The sequence below is a fragment of the Amblyomma americanum genome, chromosome 1, assembly GCF_052857255.1.
Source record: "Amblyomma americanum isolate KBUSLIRL-KWMA chromosome 1, ASM5285725v1, whole genome shotgun sequence".
Taxonomy (NCBI): domain Eukaryota; kingdom Metazoa; phylum Arthropoda; class Arachnida; order Ixodida; family Ixodidae; genus Amblyomma; species Amblyomma americanum.
The window spans coordinates 323,630,808-323,650,071 of record NC_135497.1 but is presented as its reverse complement, the minus strand read 5'-3'; the positions used below and the strand labels follow the sequence as shown (position 1 = coordinate 323,650,071).

Sequence of the window (19,264 nt, the reverse complement as noted above, 5' to 3'; positions counted from 1 at the left end):
CACAACTACAGTAAGTAAAATACTGACGCAGATCCATGGGTGTTTGAGGGCCTCAGAGGCAGTGATTCTCTTCGCTGGATTCACTGTCAGCATGCTGTTGATGAGATTCTTGGCCTCTGGCGTAACTGTATCCCATTCTGGAGATGGGTACTGCATGGCAGAAAAAGTTGAATTTGAACAGTAAATCAACCAAGCATAAATGATAAGGCATTTCTATCTAAGTCCATGCCCCAGAAGCAATAGATCTGAAAAGGGTGGAAGAGAAAATTGTAAGAAAAGAGGCGGTAGTAAGGTAACAAAGCTTTTTCTACTAAAAATGCTCTTATCACATTAGCATAACTGCTTCTTTGGGCAGGCAAAAACAATAACCAGTACAATAAAAGAACGATAAAAAACAAATATCACTCTTAAGACACCAACACGGTCTGGATGGCATGAGACTGTTACAAGTATCAGCAAGAAGTAAACAGTATTGTTTTTTTTTGAGAAATACTCAACTAGAAATGGTAGAAAGCATTTTATAAAACCGGGAAACCTTGAAATACCCTGCACAAAGCATTTGTTTTTTGCACGTTAAAAAGTTTGTTAGTCATACTGTATAACAGTCTCTTCTCTGAACATTTCAATAATGCCGTGATTCATGAAACAGAACAACGCTTTTCCCAAGCACCAAATGCACTGCGTGTGTGACACATACACAACCCGGAGAACTAAATGAAAACTGAATGATCAAGGCAATACGCAAAAAGAAAGTATCTTTCTGCCCAATACACTCAATCTACTTTTGTTAAAAAAAATGGCTTCAAGACAACAGTTCTTAGCAGACCTCTTGGCTTACTTTGCTTTAAAGAACTCTTGAAATATATAACTAAGTCATGTCAAAACTTATCGCAAATATGAGCTTCATAGTTTCTTTCATTTAATATGAATATGAATTAACACTACTTTTGGAGAAAAGGTAGTTGGTGTTTCATTTAATAGCTAGCACTTGGTAAAATGAGTCACATTTTTTGCATGACTGCCATGGAAGAAACAATACAGATATTCTTAGGCTCAATTCAGAACTTCCTCCTGAAACTTGCACTTATTCCAGTCACTTTTACACTTCGTTATTCAGACATTCTACTTATCCCACAAGCACATAAACTTGTGATTTGCAGCAAATTAATGAATAGCCCAGGTGAAAATTTTCAACTGGAAATTCAACTGGGAGTAACTGGTTTTCAACTCGGAGTAACTGGTTGGGGACCAAGTGGGAGGCAAATGGTCAAGTTCGCCACCAACTGGGAAACATCAATTCTCAGTCGAGAGCCAAACAGTAGGAACTGGGGATCAACTGGGAAGTAAGTGGCTCCATTTGTGGGTCAAGTGGGAAGCAAAACTTCCCAATTGAGGGCCAACTGGGCAGAACTGGTCGTGGGTAAAATCCAAATGGGAAGTTTTTTTACTGCTTGGAGGGACGTTGAGAAGGAAATAAATGCTGCTGCGGCTCAGCACATCGTACAGCCATTAGGCGCAGAAGTGAACATACTGTGAAATTAGATGAAAGCTGACTTATCGGCGAGCATCATTCCGATCACACTGTGTGCACTAGAACACAACACAAAATCAGAGGATCCACCTTAGTGGATAAAGCTGCGCACTGTTGGTTTCAGTGATGAACACTTCCCCAGGTTAACCAATAGGACTCCAAATCCTTTTCATTAAATACCTGCAGTCTTCCCACTAACGCGTGTCTCTAACTTTAGCCCAGCAAGCAAGTGAAATGTCAAATAATAATGTATAGTATATTTCTAATTATACTTTTATGACCACAGAATTCCTACCTTAGCAAAAACAAGGACTTCAAGACATGCTTCATCTTGGACCAGGACTGATAATTGTAGATACGAATGTGAATGAGACGCTTTTGGAGAAATTGTGCTAACGTGTTATGTTGCACTCACACTACTATTAAATGACTTAAGCACTACATCGTATGCCCAGCACATGCAAGTGTAAGACATGGAGTAGCTTTGGATTAATGAATTTTTATGTGCCACAGCAAAACCATGAGCCACGAGGCATGAGATGGAGGGCCTAGATTGATCTCAACCACCTGGTGTTCTTTAACACTCAAATGCAGGCACCACGGCCACGATCAAATCCAGGAATTAGTGCTTAATATCCTAATGTCACAGCCACTTACCCACCATATTAATAACCCTTTTTTTCTACACAGTGTCCATGTTTGTGCATGCCACTTTTCAAAAATCTTTCTCGAACCATCTAGCACTGTTTTCATAAAGTCAGTGATGACAGCTACATTTTAAATCCCTGCTGGACAGAATGTCAGGGCCATTTCACATCTAAAAATAGAATAGAGATGGAAGTCAAAGAAATAGAGATGGATGTGGTCAATTTGTGTGGCGTGCATAGGAAGTGCTGTCACCTATTTCTTCTCTGACGTGCTGGAACATTTTACTAAAGGCCACTATAGCTGAGTTTTTGTAGCAGCAACAGCTTCAGATGATAAGGAAGATAATTAATTGGACATAAAGTGTTTGATAGAAGAACAAGGCTGCAAAACACATGAGTGTGGAAGTGTGCGGCGTGCATGAACTCCTAAAGTTTTGAGCCTTTCTTGTTGTTTCTGTAAAAACATGGGTTGTAAATATGTGCATGGAAATTTTCTGATTTTTCTACACAGTAGAACATAATACGTGTGTGAAAGGAATAAAACAGCTTAGGACGTTTCCATTCTTTAATTGTCACCTATACACCACCACTTCACTGGAAAAAAAAATGAAAACAAGAACACATTGCTTGAATGACAAAAAATATATGCATACACCTATGGAAAGTTTTAATTTATGAAATTTGCTGTACACTGCCCTTCCTATGGCAATCGAACAGAACCAAGGCTTCACAAGACCAGACTTGACAGGGAGCAGGTACTTCCTCAAGATCAAGCATGCAAAAAGTGAATACACTAAATGAGAAAACCCAGCGAAAACTCACATCATAGGCTCCAGCCTTGATTTGCGCATATAACCTATGTTGATCTTCGTCCCAAAATGGTGGGTAGCCAACAAGCAAGATGTACAGAATGACGCCTGCAAAAATTTTCTAATTACTATATGCATGGCATGAAATGCAGACTATCCATTTTTACTCTGTAAGCAGGGCCATGAGTTATGAAACTCCATTTTATTCATTTTGTTGAATTTGGACAACTTTTTTGCGTGTATCGAGCTAAAAAAACATTTGCTACTCTGCGATACTTTCCTGACACTGCGCTACTTTTAAAAGATTTAGCACAAACACATGAAATGCTCAGAAATGTTGAACTAACACCATCACTGCCACAGCAAAAGAAACTATATACAGGTGGAGTAGAATTCTCTCGGCCCCATTAGGGCAAAACACACAAGTTCAAGCATGAGTAGCCAAGTTATAATACTGAAAGGTCCTCTGGTAACTGTAAACTCAGTCGCTGGCAGTTTCATCAGATCAATCTTTTCTTGACTGATCACAATCAAGTAGTCACTGATAATTTCCGCTTTATTCTTGTTGGCTTTTAATCACAAGCCACTGTTATCACACAATACAAAGGATGTTGTAGTTAAAAAAGAAGAATATATGCTTATGCAGTAGTAGAGTCTGAGTAGTTTTAGCTTGTGGAGTATTCTGAATGTCACAACTATGAACATTTGTCATCATGCCATGCCTGTTGCAAATTAATTGTCAGATTCTAAACATACACAATTTAGACAATAGCGCCTAATCAGCAGTTCTCAGCCAGGAGCGTGTCTGGCACTTTTTCAGGATCAGTAAAGGTGACTTCACTGAGACTTCTCTGAAAGGCGATTGCTCTAGAAGTAAGGCTGCCCGACTATCTAAGCCATCTAGAACGCTAAGGTCACAAGGCAGCACCACACACCTCAGCAACTGAACATATCATATACGACATTGCCTGAGAACTTCCGCTCATGCTACGAGAGACACAGCTTCACTGAAATTGAGCATGGACAAATATGCATGATTGGGAAAACTAAAAAGAATACAATAAAAAATACATACAAGCAGAGCAGTTAATTTTGCTTGCTGCACTGCCATTAGGAATGACACTGACTCGTGTAACTGCAGAACGTTTAGTTTCTATCTCGCGATTTTAATCATATACAGTGAAATTTCAATTCCTATCACAGATGAAACCCTAACAGCAATGCTGGAGCAATCATTCTCAAAGGGAAAGTTCTATTAAGTCCCGACAATGCAGATAAATTTCTAACACCTCATTTGCCATGTGCAATTTCTTTCATGCCCAGCCACTTTCAATGCAACCATAAAGCTATAACTAACAAAAAAATTGTAAGGGTCGCAAATTTATTTACATACCACAGGCCCATATGTCGACAGGTTTACCATAGGGATCTTTCTTCAACACTTCTGGCGATAGATAACCTGGTGTGCCGGCAAAACCTAGAATGTTAAAAAAGAACACTGCCTTTTCCAGTCTGCCTTTTACTCTCCCTACTTCAGCACACTTGGCAGCACAAGAAAACAAATGTACAAAACAAAGCACTATTAGCATTCTGAGAACGAAGTAAAGTCAAGGAGAAATGCAACCAACCAAGCACAATTACAGAATACAAAGGAAGGAAAAAAGGTCGGAAAAAGTTTAACACCTCAGCTAAAATTATGTTCTCGGGGAAGAGACGTACAACATTAAGATCCTGTGCTAACTTAAGCCAGGGAAGAAAAGCATGACATCAAAATGGTTCACAGCTGGAAAAAAATTTGCAATGCAGTCAAGAAAACTCAAAGGACAAGGCTGTGCTCATCCTCATATAAATTCCTCTGACTCCTGACCTTAATCACAGAATATGCTGGCTGCTTTATTTAGTTACATGCTGCTAGGCTACACTTCTCAAACTCGAAAAAACTGTAGAACACAAAAGTGCGATCCAAATGTCATCAGCTAGCCTCTTGAGCATTGAAAAAGCAGCTGCATTTCAAAAAGACAAAAGCCAAAAGTGTGATAAAACATGAAAATATTCAAAATGCCAACAAAAATACTCTCAGATACTAAGAGCTTTTGTTTGCTTTGTAGTGTTCAATAAAGCCATGCCAAGTTTCTTATATAACTATAGCTACTGCTATGGTTACTGCACTGCATTGTTCTAAGCTGCAAACCTCTGCTTAATCAATACATTCATATTCCAAAAAACAAAACCCCACAGACAGCTAAATTTTTGTAAACCTACACTCACACACCCTATCACACATTCACTGCACATTAGCTTGTGTTTCACACCCCTCTGAAATAGCAGTCAAGCCATACTTAGTACAGCAAACACATGAAGACAAATTCAAAAGGCTCAGTTCTTCGCACATTAGCAATAGCACAGTGAAACAGCAATATCAGCACACAAATCTAAAACTGCAACCGAATGCGAGTCCTGTCATATATAAACATCTTTTTTCCCCAGGCAAAAAGAGCAAGTTTTACAAAATTTTTCCAGGGTTGTTAAAAGGCCCAGATTGGAGACACAATTGTGTCCCACTGACCTACAAGAACCAGCCCACAAACTTGACCTTGCGCCTCATAGCTAAAGTGAAAGGAGGTTAAGTGATCACATTCTTCGGAACTAGCCTGCCTATGGGGATCCTGCCCTGGTTCACGGTGAGTGGCAGCCACTTTGATAGCCCTCCATTTTTGCAACAATCATTTTTGCAACAATCATTATCTGCATTTCATAGATATGAAAAGTGAGCACGTCATGGGTACTATAATCTAAAGTAGACAGGATCGATAGTACTGATAATAAGGCATTCACAAATACTTCTCAGTTGTTGGGGTTCCGACTGGCTGCAAGGCAGTCTTTGCTCATTCTTGTGCTGGGCCAGCCTCGCAGAGGGTCACCCAGACATTTTTCTTTATTTCACCCTGTACTTCTTTTTAGTCTAAACTGTTCGTGGCTCAATAAAGCTGTCACCTACACTCACCACTAAGTTGACGCTTAAGGCACCTGAAAGCCATCGATGATCTACTGGCTCAGTTGTCCGGCGGGGTGAAGAAATCATGTCAATGTTCTTCAGTGATCCTCAGTGGCCTTTGTTTGTTTGTTTTTTTAAGGTACAGACTGCTTTTTGTAATAAAACCCAGATTAAAAAGAAGTTAGGCACACAAACTTCGAAGCTAAGTCGAAAGAATTTGCCTATGATGTCAAAATCAAGGATGAAACAATACTACTTCTGTGATGTGTCAAATATTTGCATAGGTGCTCCTATTTGCCAGAAAAACATGCAGAACACAAAACTTGGCTTATTTGGCACTGAAAAATCTTAGCTATGAGTCTGCAAACGTGCATCCACCTGTTGCTCCTTTTAAAAAGAAAGCACCAAATTAAAACAATGTTTAGACACTATAGTGTCATATTTTGGAAAGAAGGAACGGCACGCAGCTTTGTTGTACTAAGGGTTTAATTACTCATTGGCATCTACCCAAGCACAGCCATACAGCTGCGCTTAACATCTGGCCAGCTTTGTTGTACATTCAAGAAATTGTGCCTACTACTCGGGAGTGAGGCTGATTCAGGAGGGCATAAAAATCTGAATTTTGTTCCTAGCCACAGGTGGGACACAAATGTCCTACTATTCCAGGAAGGGCTAAAGAAATGCACTGTACTTACCATACCAGGCCTGCTGTTCTCCTTGAACTTCAATAGCCAATCCGAAATCTGCCAATTTGACAGCAGCGCCTTTGGCTTTACTGGCCAACAACAGGTTTTCAGGCTGCGGGATTGATACATTATTAGAAGATGACAACAGCTCACAACAGAATTGTGTAGTTCTTCAGCAAGAACAGATTTCACTTCTTGTGACACCTGCTTTAGGCAGGCCTCAGGCCCTGCCTAAAAGATATTTACTACCACATAAAGTTCTAGCTCTGTGCACTTTTCTGACTAAAATAAGGGCTTCTGTATGTGCTTATCACTGCCACTTTTGCAGTTCCTGTCCCCCTCCCTTTCCCTTTTACATGTTTAGGTATTGAACTCAATCAGAGTAAACAGCAGAACACATCACAGTTTCTGGGCATCAACAAAAAAGAGGCCCTTGAATTGCTCAATTAGACTACTGTCCCTGTCTAACATGGAAGGCTGAAACTAACAACTGTATTCTCCAATGACCCTTTTTGGGTATATCTTTCAAACTTGGGGCAGTGAAATGGGATGTGCAGAAAAAATTCTGGTATTTCTGGACAGCCACATTCCTTGTCCACATCAGTTTAATGTTTGTCACTTCCAACTGCACTGACATGTACTAGACAGTGGAGCATGCCACCTGCAGGTTCCCTTCTAAAGATGCATGCAGCCAGCCTTCAGCAAGCTGGGGACTGCTTGTACAGTGGCCCACAAGACCAATGAATTCATTTCAACTACAACCCATCTGACATTCCTTGAGAAATCTACCTATGCCACTTCCATGGACAAAAATGAGACTTGGCACCCACAACTGAATGTATTAGGCACTTAAGTTGCATTAATTAGAAAAAATGGCCAACAGCAACATGGTGACACACTAGGTCATTTTGTGCCACATGGGAATGAAAGCATAAATGAAAGTGATCACTTATGAATACAACCCTAGTCGAGAAAGATGTGGCAGAACAAATTTGAAGGGTACACATAATTCCTGTCAATACAATCCAATGTGTATTGTAGTTGTAGACTGCATTGCCACATATCAAAAACCAAAAGAATGTACGAAACTTTCACCAGCACTATAAAATGGCTGCATTTTGTGAACTGAAAATGTTCCTATTTTGATACTGATGCCAGCAATTAATGCTTTAACTGCTAAAGCAGCATTTCAACACACCTATAAAAATGTATTAACACCACTAGTGAAGATGAAATACAGAACTCGGCATGCTAAATTGAATATACAACCAGCAGAAATGCAGTGACATCAGCACATTCCCTCTGCTACAGTGAGGCATATACCAGATGTCACACTACACAAAAGTAGAAGTATTAGTGAAGACTATAACCTCACAATATGATATACTCAAGGCATCACAAACATTTTCGGGGCACTGTAGCTGCTGTCTGCAACTGCACATTGATAATAAATCCTTGTGTGCTGAACAAATAAGACGCCTTACTCTACAGTAGTTAAAGCTAATGAGTGCCAAATACACGAGTACCAGAATTGTGTGCTCTCATACACACTCCATGCTGGATCAGATTGCTGCTTCCCACTGACATTTCAACTTAAAAAAGCTTCAGTAGCTGTCATGGCAGACATTTAATCTAGAGCCTCATGCATGCTCTCAAAGAACTATAGGAAAAAAAAAAACCCGTCCTTTCCCCCACAATTCCCTTTTTTCCTTTTTTTTACAGTTACCGTTCTACATTTACCTTATGTCCTGCATCTCCTGCTATCGTTTCTCAGGAACCCTTGGTTTCCCCCAACACACACATACATTTTCTCTTTTTCCCTTAATGTCTCTCTCTAGCATATCATCAAAAGTGAGGCTGGTACACCCTATAGCAGTGTGCCACTGCTACCTTTCCACCCATATCCAGCAGATAAAACTGAAGTCAAGCAAGCATGCACCAACCTTAAGATCTCTATGAACCACATTGTTCTGATGACAGTGGTTAACGCTCTCCAGAATTTGTTGAATGCAGTGGCTGAAAGAAAACAAAACACAAGTGTTAAGAGTAGCTCAGCTATAGTATATCACAGCACCATGAGTACACAGTAACATATCGTCAATATGAGCTCACTTAATTTGAATATAGTTCATTCAAAGCGAACTTTTGGTCCAGTCAACATGAAGTGTATCAAAATTAATGCCCTCTCCACATCAAACTCCCCATAACTTGAACAAATTTTGTGTCCTCTTCAAGTTTGAATAATTGACCACTGATCATAGTAAAGAACAAGCAAGTCCATTCAAGCTGTGCTTTTAGAAACCAACCATGTATAGCTAATGCAGACTCTTACGAATACTAAGCCTAATATTTTTTGCTTAAGAACAATTAACACCAATGAGTATTTCTGCAGTTTTGGAATTGTAGGCTAGTATAAATAACACATAACTCATTTATTCTGCTCACTTGGGTCTCACTCAGTGTTTGCATACTTTCACTAAGCATATAGAAGAATAGCATGAAAATTAAAGAATTTTTTTTATCAATGTTGCAGGTTTTAATGCGCTAGCATTCAAACACTGGAAGTCAAGTAGAAAATGTGTCCTGATGAAAGGGTGGGCACAAAATGATTTCCAAGCATAAAAACAACATAAATGCACCAACACCAGGAACAGACCCAAAGCATCTAGGTTGAGAACATGGAAGGCATACTAACCACTAGGCCATTCGATAAGATTTTTAAAGCAAACTCCATATGGCCTCATCTACAGTAGTTCACCACTGCACACTTCCAGCTTTCATATGCATAAAGCTTCATTTCAATACAAGAAAATGTATACCAAAAGATGCTAAAAAAACTGTGAAGACTTCAGTCAAGTTTTACAAGATATAGAAGCCAGTCTACCACTACAGCCACCGAGTTCATGAAGGTAAGTGCACTCAGCAGAAAAATTTGACGGGATGTGAGTGCTCCGGTACAAATTTATTGCAGCTCTGCCTCACAACCCATACATCTGGTATTGATGCACATCCCTTCATCTTTGCAAGCATTTCGTGCAGTTAGCTTCCATGATTAAACAGAAGTAATTTTTTTCTCTGCACACTCACATCCCATAAACTTTTCCTGGTAACTATATGAATTTTAAGAGAAGGTCTCAAAGGCCCCTGCGGCTTCTTATTCTCTTCTAAGGTTCAGCTTCCAGCCAAGAATTCTTGCTCAGCAGCATTTGTGTGTGCTAGAACCTTCTGACAGCTAGGACAAGACACAGTGCGAACTGCCCCCCACTTATTGCTTTCACTACATCTCAAGCACGCGAATGCCACTGTTTGCACCAGCTCAGTTTTGGGCATTCGCAGTGCAGCAAAGCTACGTATGCAACTTTGCTGCAACCCCAAATGCTCAAAGACAGAATGAAGCTAAGTAAGAGACTTGGTCCAGTAGCATGGGCTGTGTTTCAGTGCTGCACAGGTGCTAATGCTTTCTAACAGATGTCAAATTGCACGGATAAGGCAGTTACGACTGCCTCTGTGAAATATTAGAGCAATGTGTACCACAAAAGGTGGCACAACTTCAAACTTCCTTTCAAAATTCCTTTGAGGTCAGAGTCTCATGTCATGTTTTCATTTTGCTTATTTGGTTGCTTGATTTTGTGTTTCAGCTATATTGCATGCTTGCCCATGCACAGCCCCTGTAGACAGTGCAAGAACTGCCTTCCAAACCCACTGCTTGCACATTACAAGGCTCCACAGCTCAGCTGTGAAAACTGAATGTGACGTGCAATGTGCTATTACGATCTGCTGCCTCCAGGAAGCAAGTGTCTGCGCACACCTGCCATGGCATAGAAAAGGTGCAAAATGTGGACTTCTGATGTAGCTTTGCACTCCTTCTTAGAGAAGAGATGAAAGATAGTTTTTGTTTGCAGAGGCTAGTGCACAAGGGAAGCAGTCTTAGAAAGGGCGCAGGTGAGAGAAGCACACCAAAATTGACTGACTGCAGTGTTTTGACTACACTACTGCAACCAGAGGAGAGTTGGGAGCCCTTTAACATAAAACAGCTCCAGTTTGCAGCATGAACTAAAAATTGGCTGTAACTGTAGACCAACCTGATAAATACGATATTTAGAGCCACAATGTGAATTGTCCATGCGCCTGACACATACTTGAAAAGCAAGGATTGTGAGCACAGGGCAATAAAGCAAACACGTCACTGATTAAAAAACAAATCATTCAACTGCTTTGCTGACAGTGCACTCAAAAAGCACAAATAACAACCATAAGAGAAACACCCCTGTCTTACAGTATGTCCAAATACAGCCCAAATCTTTTTCGCTTTCCACACAATGTTCTGTCTTCTTCCTTGTTCTGTCCTTGTGCTATCTGCACCCGCTTTTAAATGTCATGGACTAAACCAGGTATGATAAGCATACTCATGCAGTTGGGTTACAGTGATTGGGCAATACCTGGCATCAGCTTCACTGTAGTATTCCCTGGCAACGATGTCTTCAAACAGCTCACCACCAGTGACACTGCACAAGCCAGAGATCAACGCCATGGTTTTAGTCACAGCCTTTATTTACATAAAAATGCATGAGGGCTATGCAGCCCCTATCCTAGCAAACTCATGTTCAGGCAAGACATCAACGGAAAAATTGTAGATGTTCTGCAAAGGAACGCAAACTATGTCAAACGCTCATTAAATTCAAAGTCAATTTAAGAAATACACAATGGAGCATGGACACAGTGGTAACTGTAGCAAAAATAAAGATGCACATTACAAACTGCTCAACAAAAAACATGTCGCAAAAATAAAGATGCACATTACAAACTGCTCAACAGAAAACATGTCAGGCTGAACAGTGCTACATCAATTAAGCCTGATGCAGAAGTACAGAGCACCAAACATGTTCCTGAAAAGGCAACTCGGGGTGTTTTATTGAGCTTAGCATATTCCAGTGAAACTTATACTGCAGTTTTGTAGCGAGAGCTACACTGGGCTACCAGTCTAGCATTTCATGGCACATGGGAGAGGCCAGTTGTGTGCATGAGCCGTTACCATGGCAACTGAAGAGGAGCAAAGTGCAGCGTGCGCTTCGCTGTCGCTGTGGCCGTGCGCTCGCTCGACCGTCAAAGCCGAGTGTGACGTCACGCGGATGAGCAGTTGTGCATATGCGCCGATACCATGGTAGCGAGAGAGACCCCACAGCTGTGCCGCGTTCTTCACCGCCGTCTCGCTGCACGCCGCTCTATCACCCGAACCCCACGTCACATGTGCAGGATTGCATATAAAAGGCGAAGATGTAGTGGGCGTCTGTATCACAACGTTTGACATGCATGCAGAGAAGGAGAGTCCAGCCGCTGCTAAACGATGGTATAGACAAGAGAAGATTAACTCTTCCGATCCTGAGGTTGTCGCCTGGCAGTTGGCTTGAACCAAATAAGAACGCAGGAGTATGTGTGTACATGAAGCAAGGTATCACCGCTGTCAGACGTCTCCCTTTGATCGCGGTGAATAATGGTGAAGCCTGCTGTGTTCGGCTTCTGGAAAGCGGCATTATCATCCAAGGAGTCTACGTGGCACCCGGAACATCTGTCAAGCAGACGACTGATGTGGTTGCCACGTGTATACCAGCTTACGGCATGGTTTCGCAGTTGTGGATGACTTTGGGTGATTTCCACAGGAAACAGGACTCTCTTAGTCAGTGTATGAAAGAAAAGTTTGACTTTAATTTACCTTCTGACCCTCACGTCGAAACTATACAATGGAGAACTACTATAGAGCTTGTATACTAAAGAGGCTCTACCAAATCGAAATACTGTACTGACAAAATTGAGACCGCTGCATGCTACTTCACAGATCCTCGGGCAGACTTCGTCTCTGTCAAGCAAAATGAATAAAAGATGCGCATATCCAATGTCTCTCATTTGCTAAATATACAGTGACCACAACAAGCTCGGCCAGGGAAACGTACCTCTCGCTATGTATATCCTGGCATAGCCAAGCTAAGCCACTGCCAATTTTTTCTCTCATTTCTTATTACTTCCACCAAGTTTGGCAGCGATGCAACATTTTATTCCTACACAAACTTACTTAAATGTTTGCAGTTTTTGTGGCCTCAGTTCAGATATTTCTACAGACAACACTACACTTTCAACATCACAAACATATCCCGCATATTAATCCCCGCTCTTCGCTACAGTAACAAAATTTTGAGGATTGTATTAGGTCGTCTGAAGCATTTTATGAAAGGACTCATTGTTTTCATTTGAGACTTCGGCCATTCAACGTACAGGCGCGGCCAGAAAATAGGGAGCACAGGAACGGTCGCAGAACTGCACAGAACTACTTATCCGGGCAACCTAGCATGAGCATTGGGAACTATGCTTGTCGGCACGTGCAGAGAGGCACCGGGGCACGGCCCCACTTTTTTGCCGCAGGCCTATCGGCATCACTGCTTAATGTATAGTCTGTATGCCTGCAGCAAAGGAAAGGCTGTGCGCTTCGTAGCGCAACACAGCTTGGCGCTCGGCGCGTGACATCGACAATAAACTCGACCTGCTTGGAGGAAGGCATCACCTGGCGGAATTGCTCAGAACAGCTTAGCATCTTTTGAGCAAAGATAATGCCAGGGTTGAAGCAAAGAGCGCAGCTTGGTGGCGGGTACTCTCGCTGCGTGCGGAGAGCCAAGTGTTTCTTTCTGTCATTGATAGGTGCGTTTCTTAGACATCTGTGCATTCACTAGATGTGCCTTCATTCACTTCCAAGAGTTGAACAGTCATAGCGGAGTAGAAACGTCTTCGTCTCGCACGCCAGAGGCCCTACACCACAATTTTCTTCTGTTTTTTTTATTATTTGAGGCCACTTCAAGGTCATATCTGCGCAGTAACATGACCTTCAAGGTTTGCACATGAGAAGTGGAGCTTTCGCTCCAAAAATCAGGCGAACATGTGGACCGCCATGCATCAACTCCATGAGCCATGACTGTGTTCTCACTCACTCAGTTGTCTGGTGCCCATGAATCAGATATGATTTCAATGAACCTTTGCAAGCATATCTCCAGCCCACATTTTAATGCTACCTATAGCAAGTGAACCCACTTAAAACGAATGCCACTTTTTTAGGTATAACATTAAAAGGACAAGCTTTTCAGATGACATGTGCCAGAAGTCTAAGTTCTCTTTCTGTCTCTCAATGTTTGCATATCATTTTTCCTTTCCACCACATGCTATGGTGTTCTTGGTCTGACATTAAATAATTCTGTCGCCCTGCAAGTTTTAGCCTCACAGGTGACCACTAGCACAATACACCAGTAATGCACAACCTTAGGAAAAAATCTTGGGGCCAGGTAGTTTGTTTCTAACCCTTATGATGGACCCCTTATAGCACCCATAATGACGAAGAGGTTTAGAAGGTAAGGATGGGGATTCTCCTCATCCTGTGCAGTTTTAGAGCTCCAGGGATGTCATAAGGTTTCTACTAAAGGGAAAAAAAGCAAACCATGTGTGGCCTGAACACTTTTGATCAAGGCTGTACTTTTTTTTTTAGTGCTATCAGTAAACAACTTTTTGCAATTCCGGGGTGCCTTCTTATCTCACATGGGAGTATGGAAAGGTGGTGTTACAGAGGTGCTGCTTGATTTCCAACAATGCCAGCAAAGTGCAAGCTGAATCATGACAAAAGCTGGTCCGAAACCATGGCAAAGCTTCTGCTGGCATTCTCAATGTCACAACACTTGAAGCACCCTTGTGAAAGAGGCCGTTTCAACTGTTGTTTTACAGAACGACAGTTCAGTTTTTCAACCAATGAACTGAATGGTGGTCACCGGCACTTACATGGCACTTTCTGCAAAACTCAATTCAGCCTCTTGAACATGTGACCATATACCGCATGCAAGCCATTATTGAATAAAAATAAGGTTGGAAATTGTTATTTTTAACTTCAAACACTCACTTCACATTTTACTGAACTGTAATTTCTGCACCAACTTTGTGATTTGTGTATGCCACAGCTGAACATGGCACAGCTCCAGTCAACCCAGTAGCAGAATGTTTGGCTTGGCACTTAGCCACACTTTTGATGTCACCTTACATGTTTGCACATTTATACGTATTTGTTCCGTGAAAGTTGCAGCTTTTATAAACAAGTTGTGTGTGCACATCACTTCAAACTTGCGATAATGCAAGCACACTGGCATGTCTAACCTTCATTACGTAGATCATAAACAGTTCCAGACACATATCAAGACGGCGGCTGACAAGCATACAGACTAAACCTGAGAAATTAATGCAATATTGAAAGCAAAAATAAGTATACTTTTATTTTATATTTTACTTCAGCACTAGCTTCTACCACCTGTTCAAGAAACATTGTAGTACCAACCTTATCAAAGCACAGCGTGTCACAATTCTACATGCTGTAGTGTTTGCAATAACAGTGATACAAGTGCATCTCGCATGGTGTCGTGACGGCCGAAACAACAAGTGCACTATGAAGTACCAGGAATGAAAAACAAAGATTGAACTCACAGGTCAAAAATTAAATAGTGGTATCCTTCCTCTTGTATACTGTCCATGAAGCCGCACTGAAAAAAGAAAGAAAAATGATGCATTTCATAACAATATATAGCACTAAACCTTTGTGATACATGGCCTTAACTATAAAATAATTTGCCACATGTGACAGAAGTAATGGAGGAACTGAATGGACTGAAACAGCACAAAAATTCTGCCAAGAAGCACTACACCAGATGGCATACAAATATCTAGACAGCAAGAGAATCTTGTGCATTCGGGAAAGGATCACAATGCTATCCATTAAACAAATATTTGCCTATTTACAAGTTAATTATGAGAGAGAGCTTTGTGCTCCAATACTAACATGTTCTGCTTATTATAGCATGTTCCAACCCAAGACTTGTTTATGACATGTCAAACTAGCTTACAACAATGTTTTAAATTAGAAATAAAAAGGCAGCCACTGGAACCATCCTGAATGCTTGTCAATAAATGAAACCTCCTTTTCCTTCCTTCAAATATCATTGTAATGCCCTTTGGGCTGCTCCACAAAAACCAGGAAACCCTGCCAGGTCAAAAATGTATTCAATACATTGGCTTCAGCCTAAAAATGTGCTCAAGTGTCACTGTTTGCCCACAGAGAGGAAGCCTTGTTAACTCTAATCAAGGCATGCTTAAACATTTGAACAACATAATTAGCAGAGACTGCAAACATCAACATATGCATTTGTAGAACATGAAAATAAGATGTGAAAAAGCTACACTTCATGCCTCAGCTTCCAGAAGACTGACTATCACTGTAGTTTCTTTGCATCTCAGAAAGTATGCAAAATACAGATGCAATATATGACCTAAGATGCACAGGATTCAATTTACAAATGTGCAAACACAATAAATTACTGCTTTAGCTATGCAAATGCAACTAATTACAGTGTTCGCACAAAAACAAGAAAGGGAAAGGGGAAGGGGGGATGTTTCAACGTGAAATGCCACTGTTGCACGTATCAATTACATTAACATGAACAAATAAACACCGGCAGCACTTTTCACTGCATTTAACAACTTAGGAAAGGCAAAACAAGTTGCACTGCGATGATCTTGTATGTTAACAGAGATTTCCACACAAAACAGAGTCCACTATCACAACATGGACAGTTGTAATTTAATACAAGAAAGATCACAGCACATACAAAAGCTGGTTAGAAAAGAGAACTGAAAGCTTTACGATTAAGACTTGGTCCACAGAAACGAAAACATTTAATACTGCGCATCAGGACGCGAACCGCCCCTCTACGCTCGTTTTTTCGCAAGGCAGAGAGGCCTAGCAGGCAAAGCACGCTTTACAGGTAGTAGTAGCGCCACATGAAAAACGCGACGGTCGGCGGCCGGGGCGCAAAAAGTTGACTGCTGACATGATTTCGTTCCGTGCGCTGGTCACCTTGGGTGAATGTTTCATGTAACATCGCAGAAACGCTGATATTGGCTGCGCACTGAAAGGGTTTACACGGCAGACCGGCTCTTTGGTATAACAGCCGCAAACGGATCAATTTCAGCATAACGGACCGATGTTTACTGAAAAGCAGCGTAGTCGGCACTAGTGCAGAGTTTGTTTACTCGATAATGCAACGCTGTACCCGACTGAAGCTGGAGCGGCTGCAGCAAAGAAGGCCATTGGACACAAAACAATTTATCCGCTAAAGAGACGAAGCACTCACGCGGCGATCTGTAAGGAGCACAAGGTAGAGCTTATTTCATGAAAGCAAAGCGAAGGACCACAACACTAGACCCTTCCGTGCAACCGCCTTCGCATTAAGAGCAAACAAGAAACAACTGAAAAAGCGGCACGAGTAAAAACAAACACGAAGAGGCCAGTTTTCTCCCTCTCAAACTCCCGAAGGCCGTCTGCTTGTTTCTCTCGCTCGCTGCCTTCGCTGTTGAAACGGATCTCCAAACAGAGCAGCTCCTCGGAGCTCTCCTTCCACAGATCCGGGCCTGCCCGGCGCACCTGTCGACCGCAGCTGCTGTCGCCGACCGCGTTCGGGCACAGCGAGGAGCGAAGCGCGGGAAACAGCGCGGACGAGGAGGATGCGGAGACATTCGCGGCGAAAAACGAAATGTCGCCTCACTCTCCGCGCCCCATTTCCCCGAACGACGACATTCGCGAAATCACGCCCCCCCACTTGGGTGAGGCGGAGGAAGAGACGCAGGCTTCCTCTGCCCGGGGCCGGCCGGCGCGGGCAAACGAAAGCGCGATCACCGCCACCAGCACCGATGACGGCGCCGTGAAAAAGTGGGCCCGGAAGAATCGTCGTCCGAAACGTGTTCTCCGTCCCCGCGGCGGACGGACGAACGAAGGAGACCGGGGCATCGAATGCCGGGGCCGAGGGCTAAAAATAGCGGCGCCTCTCCGAGACAAGGACGGTCGGCACCTATTTCGGAGGAAGCGCAGTGGGGGAAAAGAAAAAAGAAGGCCGCATTAAATGCCGCGGGAAGAGACACGTACGCCGGCCGAGAATGCGCCCTGCAATCGGGACGCCTTCGCTCCTGGGCGGCGCGGAACGGCCGTCGACGGAAGACGCCGCGGCGGCGACCGCGCGCTCCTCCCTGCTACGCCGGCCGCTCGATGAGCGAACGAGGCCGGACAGGGCACGCATTCAAAGGCGCCGAGATTGAATTACCACTCGGCGCCGGTTCGCGGAGGGGGAAAAGCCGTCTTCGGGCGCCGCTCCTCGTTTCCGGACGGCCGCCCTCTGTGCCGACGCTCTCGCCCGGAAAGGCCGCGCAAATATTTGCGCGCCCCCGGGTTGGACACAATCGCGCTCGACTCCGACGCCTTGTTCGCCCCCCCTCCCTCTTCTCGCCGGCGGCGCAGCTTTCTCTCGGCCACTCTCTCTCTCTCTGGAGCCCACCTCGCTACTCGTCGGCGCCGTCCCGATGCGACGAAAAGGAAAACGGTCTGCCAGCCTCCGCTAATGAGTTCTGAGAAGACGCACTTGCGTAAGCACTCGCGCTTTCAACCCCTCGCTAGAGCGCCAGCGAAAAGCATAAGTGACGCGAACGTTGCGAAAAGTTGCTGAACGAAGCGCCGGCGAAGCGAGAAGCGCACGCGGGGGCAAACACCGGGCCGGTATTTGTTACTGAGCGGCCGCTTTCGCGCGTGTAAGCACGTTTCTGTCTCAATCGCACAGCTTACGGAGTCAACGTTTCTCACAAGACATGACGCTTCTGGAAAGCCGTAAACGAGCGAGAGAAAAACGTTTACATACATTACGTTCTGCATCTTGCATCTGCCGACCGGTATCTCCAAACTATATGAAAGCGGTAAATGTGGAAACGAAGGGGAAAATCTAAACGCAGCATCGCCAATGCCCGGATGCATTTGACTTATCTGCGGCGATTAAGAAGGCGACGGTCACGGGCACGACCCGATCAAAGTCGTGCATCGGGTACTTCGAAGCTCACAACAGCCACCTTTACGCTATCGTCTGCGCCTCTGCTTGCGTTAGACGTTGCATGAGAGCCACAAGCAGGAGTACTGCCCATCAACAGCTTAAGGGTATGACAGTACGAGCCAGCCGCCGCGGTGGCTAAGTGGCTTGGCTACTGATCCCAAAGACGCGGGTTCGGTCCCAGTCGCAGCGGTCGAATTTCGATGGAAGCGAAATTCTAGAGGCCCGTGTACTGTGCGATGTCAGTGCACGTTAAAGATCCCCAGGTGGTCAAAATTTCCGGAGACCTTCACTACGGCGTCCCTCATAGCCTGAGCCACTTTGGGACGTTAAACTCCACATGAACAAAACCAAACCAAATAGCACGAGCCTCCATGCCGTATCAAACGTACGCTACACCTGAGCTTTATCGAACACTGCCACCGACGAGGAATGCGCACCCGTGGGCTACGAAATCAAAAATAAAAAAGGAACACCGCAGAAATGGGTCTGCGCTGATTTGTTCCAAGCGCGAGTGCAAGCTGATAACAGGTCGTCTTGCCAGTCTTCAGAGCAGCGTAGCGTTGCAAGACGCCGATCTCTTCCATAACATACTAAAATAAAAATTAGGCAGTGGCTTAGCTCTGGTTAAACCTGGATATACAAGCGAAAAGCTTG

General features: G+C 43.3%; 1 protein-coding gene across 1 annotated transcript in view; it reads right to left on the bottom strand.

Annotated features, from left to right (window-relative positions):
* The window catches only part of CaMKII (Calcium/calmodulin-dependent protein kinase II), a 130,229-nt gene that overhangs the window by 37,944 nt on the left and 73,021 nt on the right, over positions 1 to 19,264 (bottom strand). Inside the window, 8 exon segments of the mRNA XM_077649803.1 lie at positions 28 to 150; positions 3,001 to 3,095; positions 4,381 to 4,464; positions 6,678 to 6,780; positions 8,612 to 8,684; positions 11,108 to 11,173; positions 15,171 to 15,214; positions 15,216 to 15,226. Of these exon segments, the coding sequence (XP_077505929.1) occupies positions 28 to 150; positions 3,001 to 3,095; positions 4,381 to 4,464; positions 6,678 to 6,780; positions 8,612 to 8,684; positions 11,108 to 11,173; positions 15,171 to 15,214; positions 15,216 to 15,226 (599 nt within the window).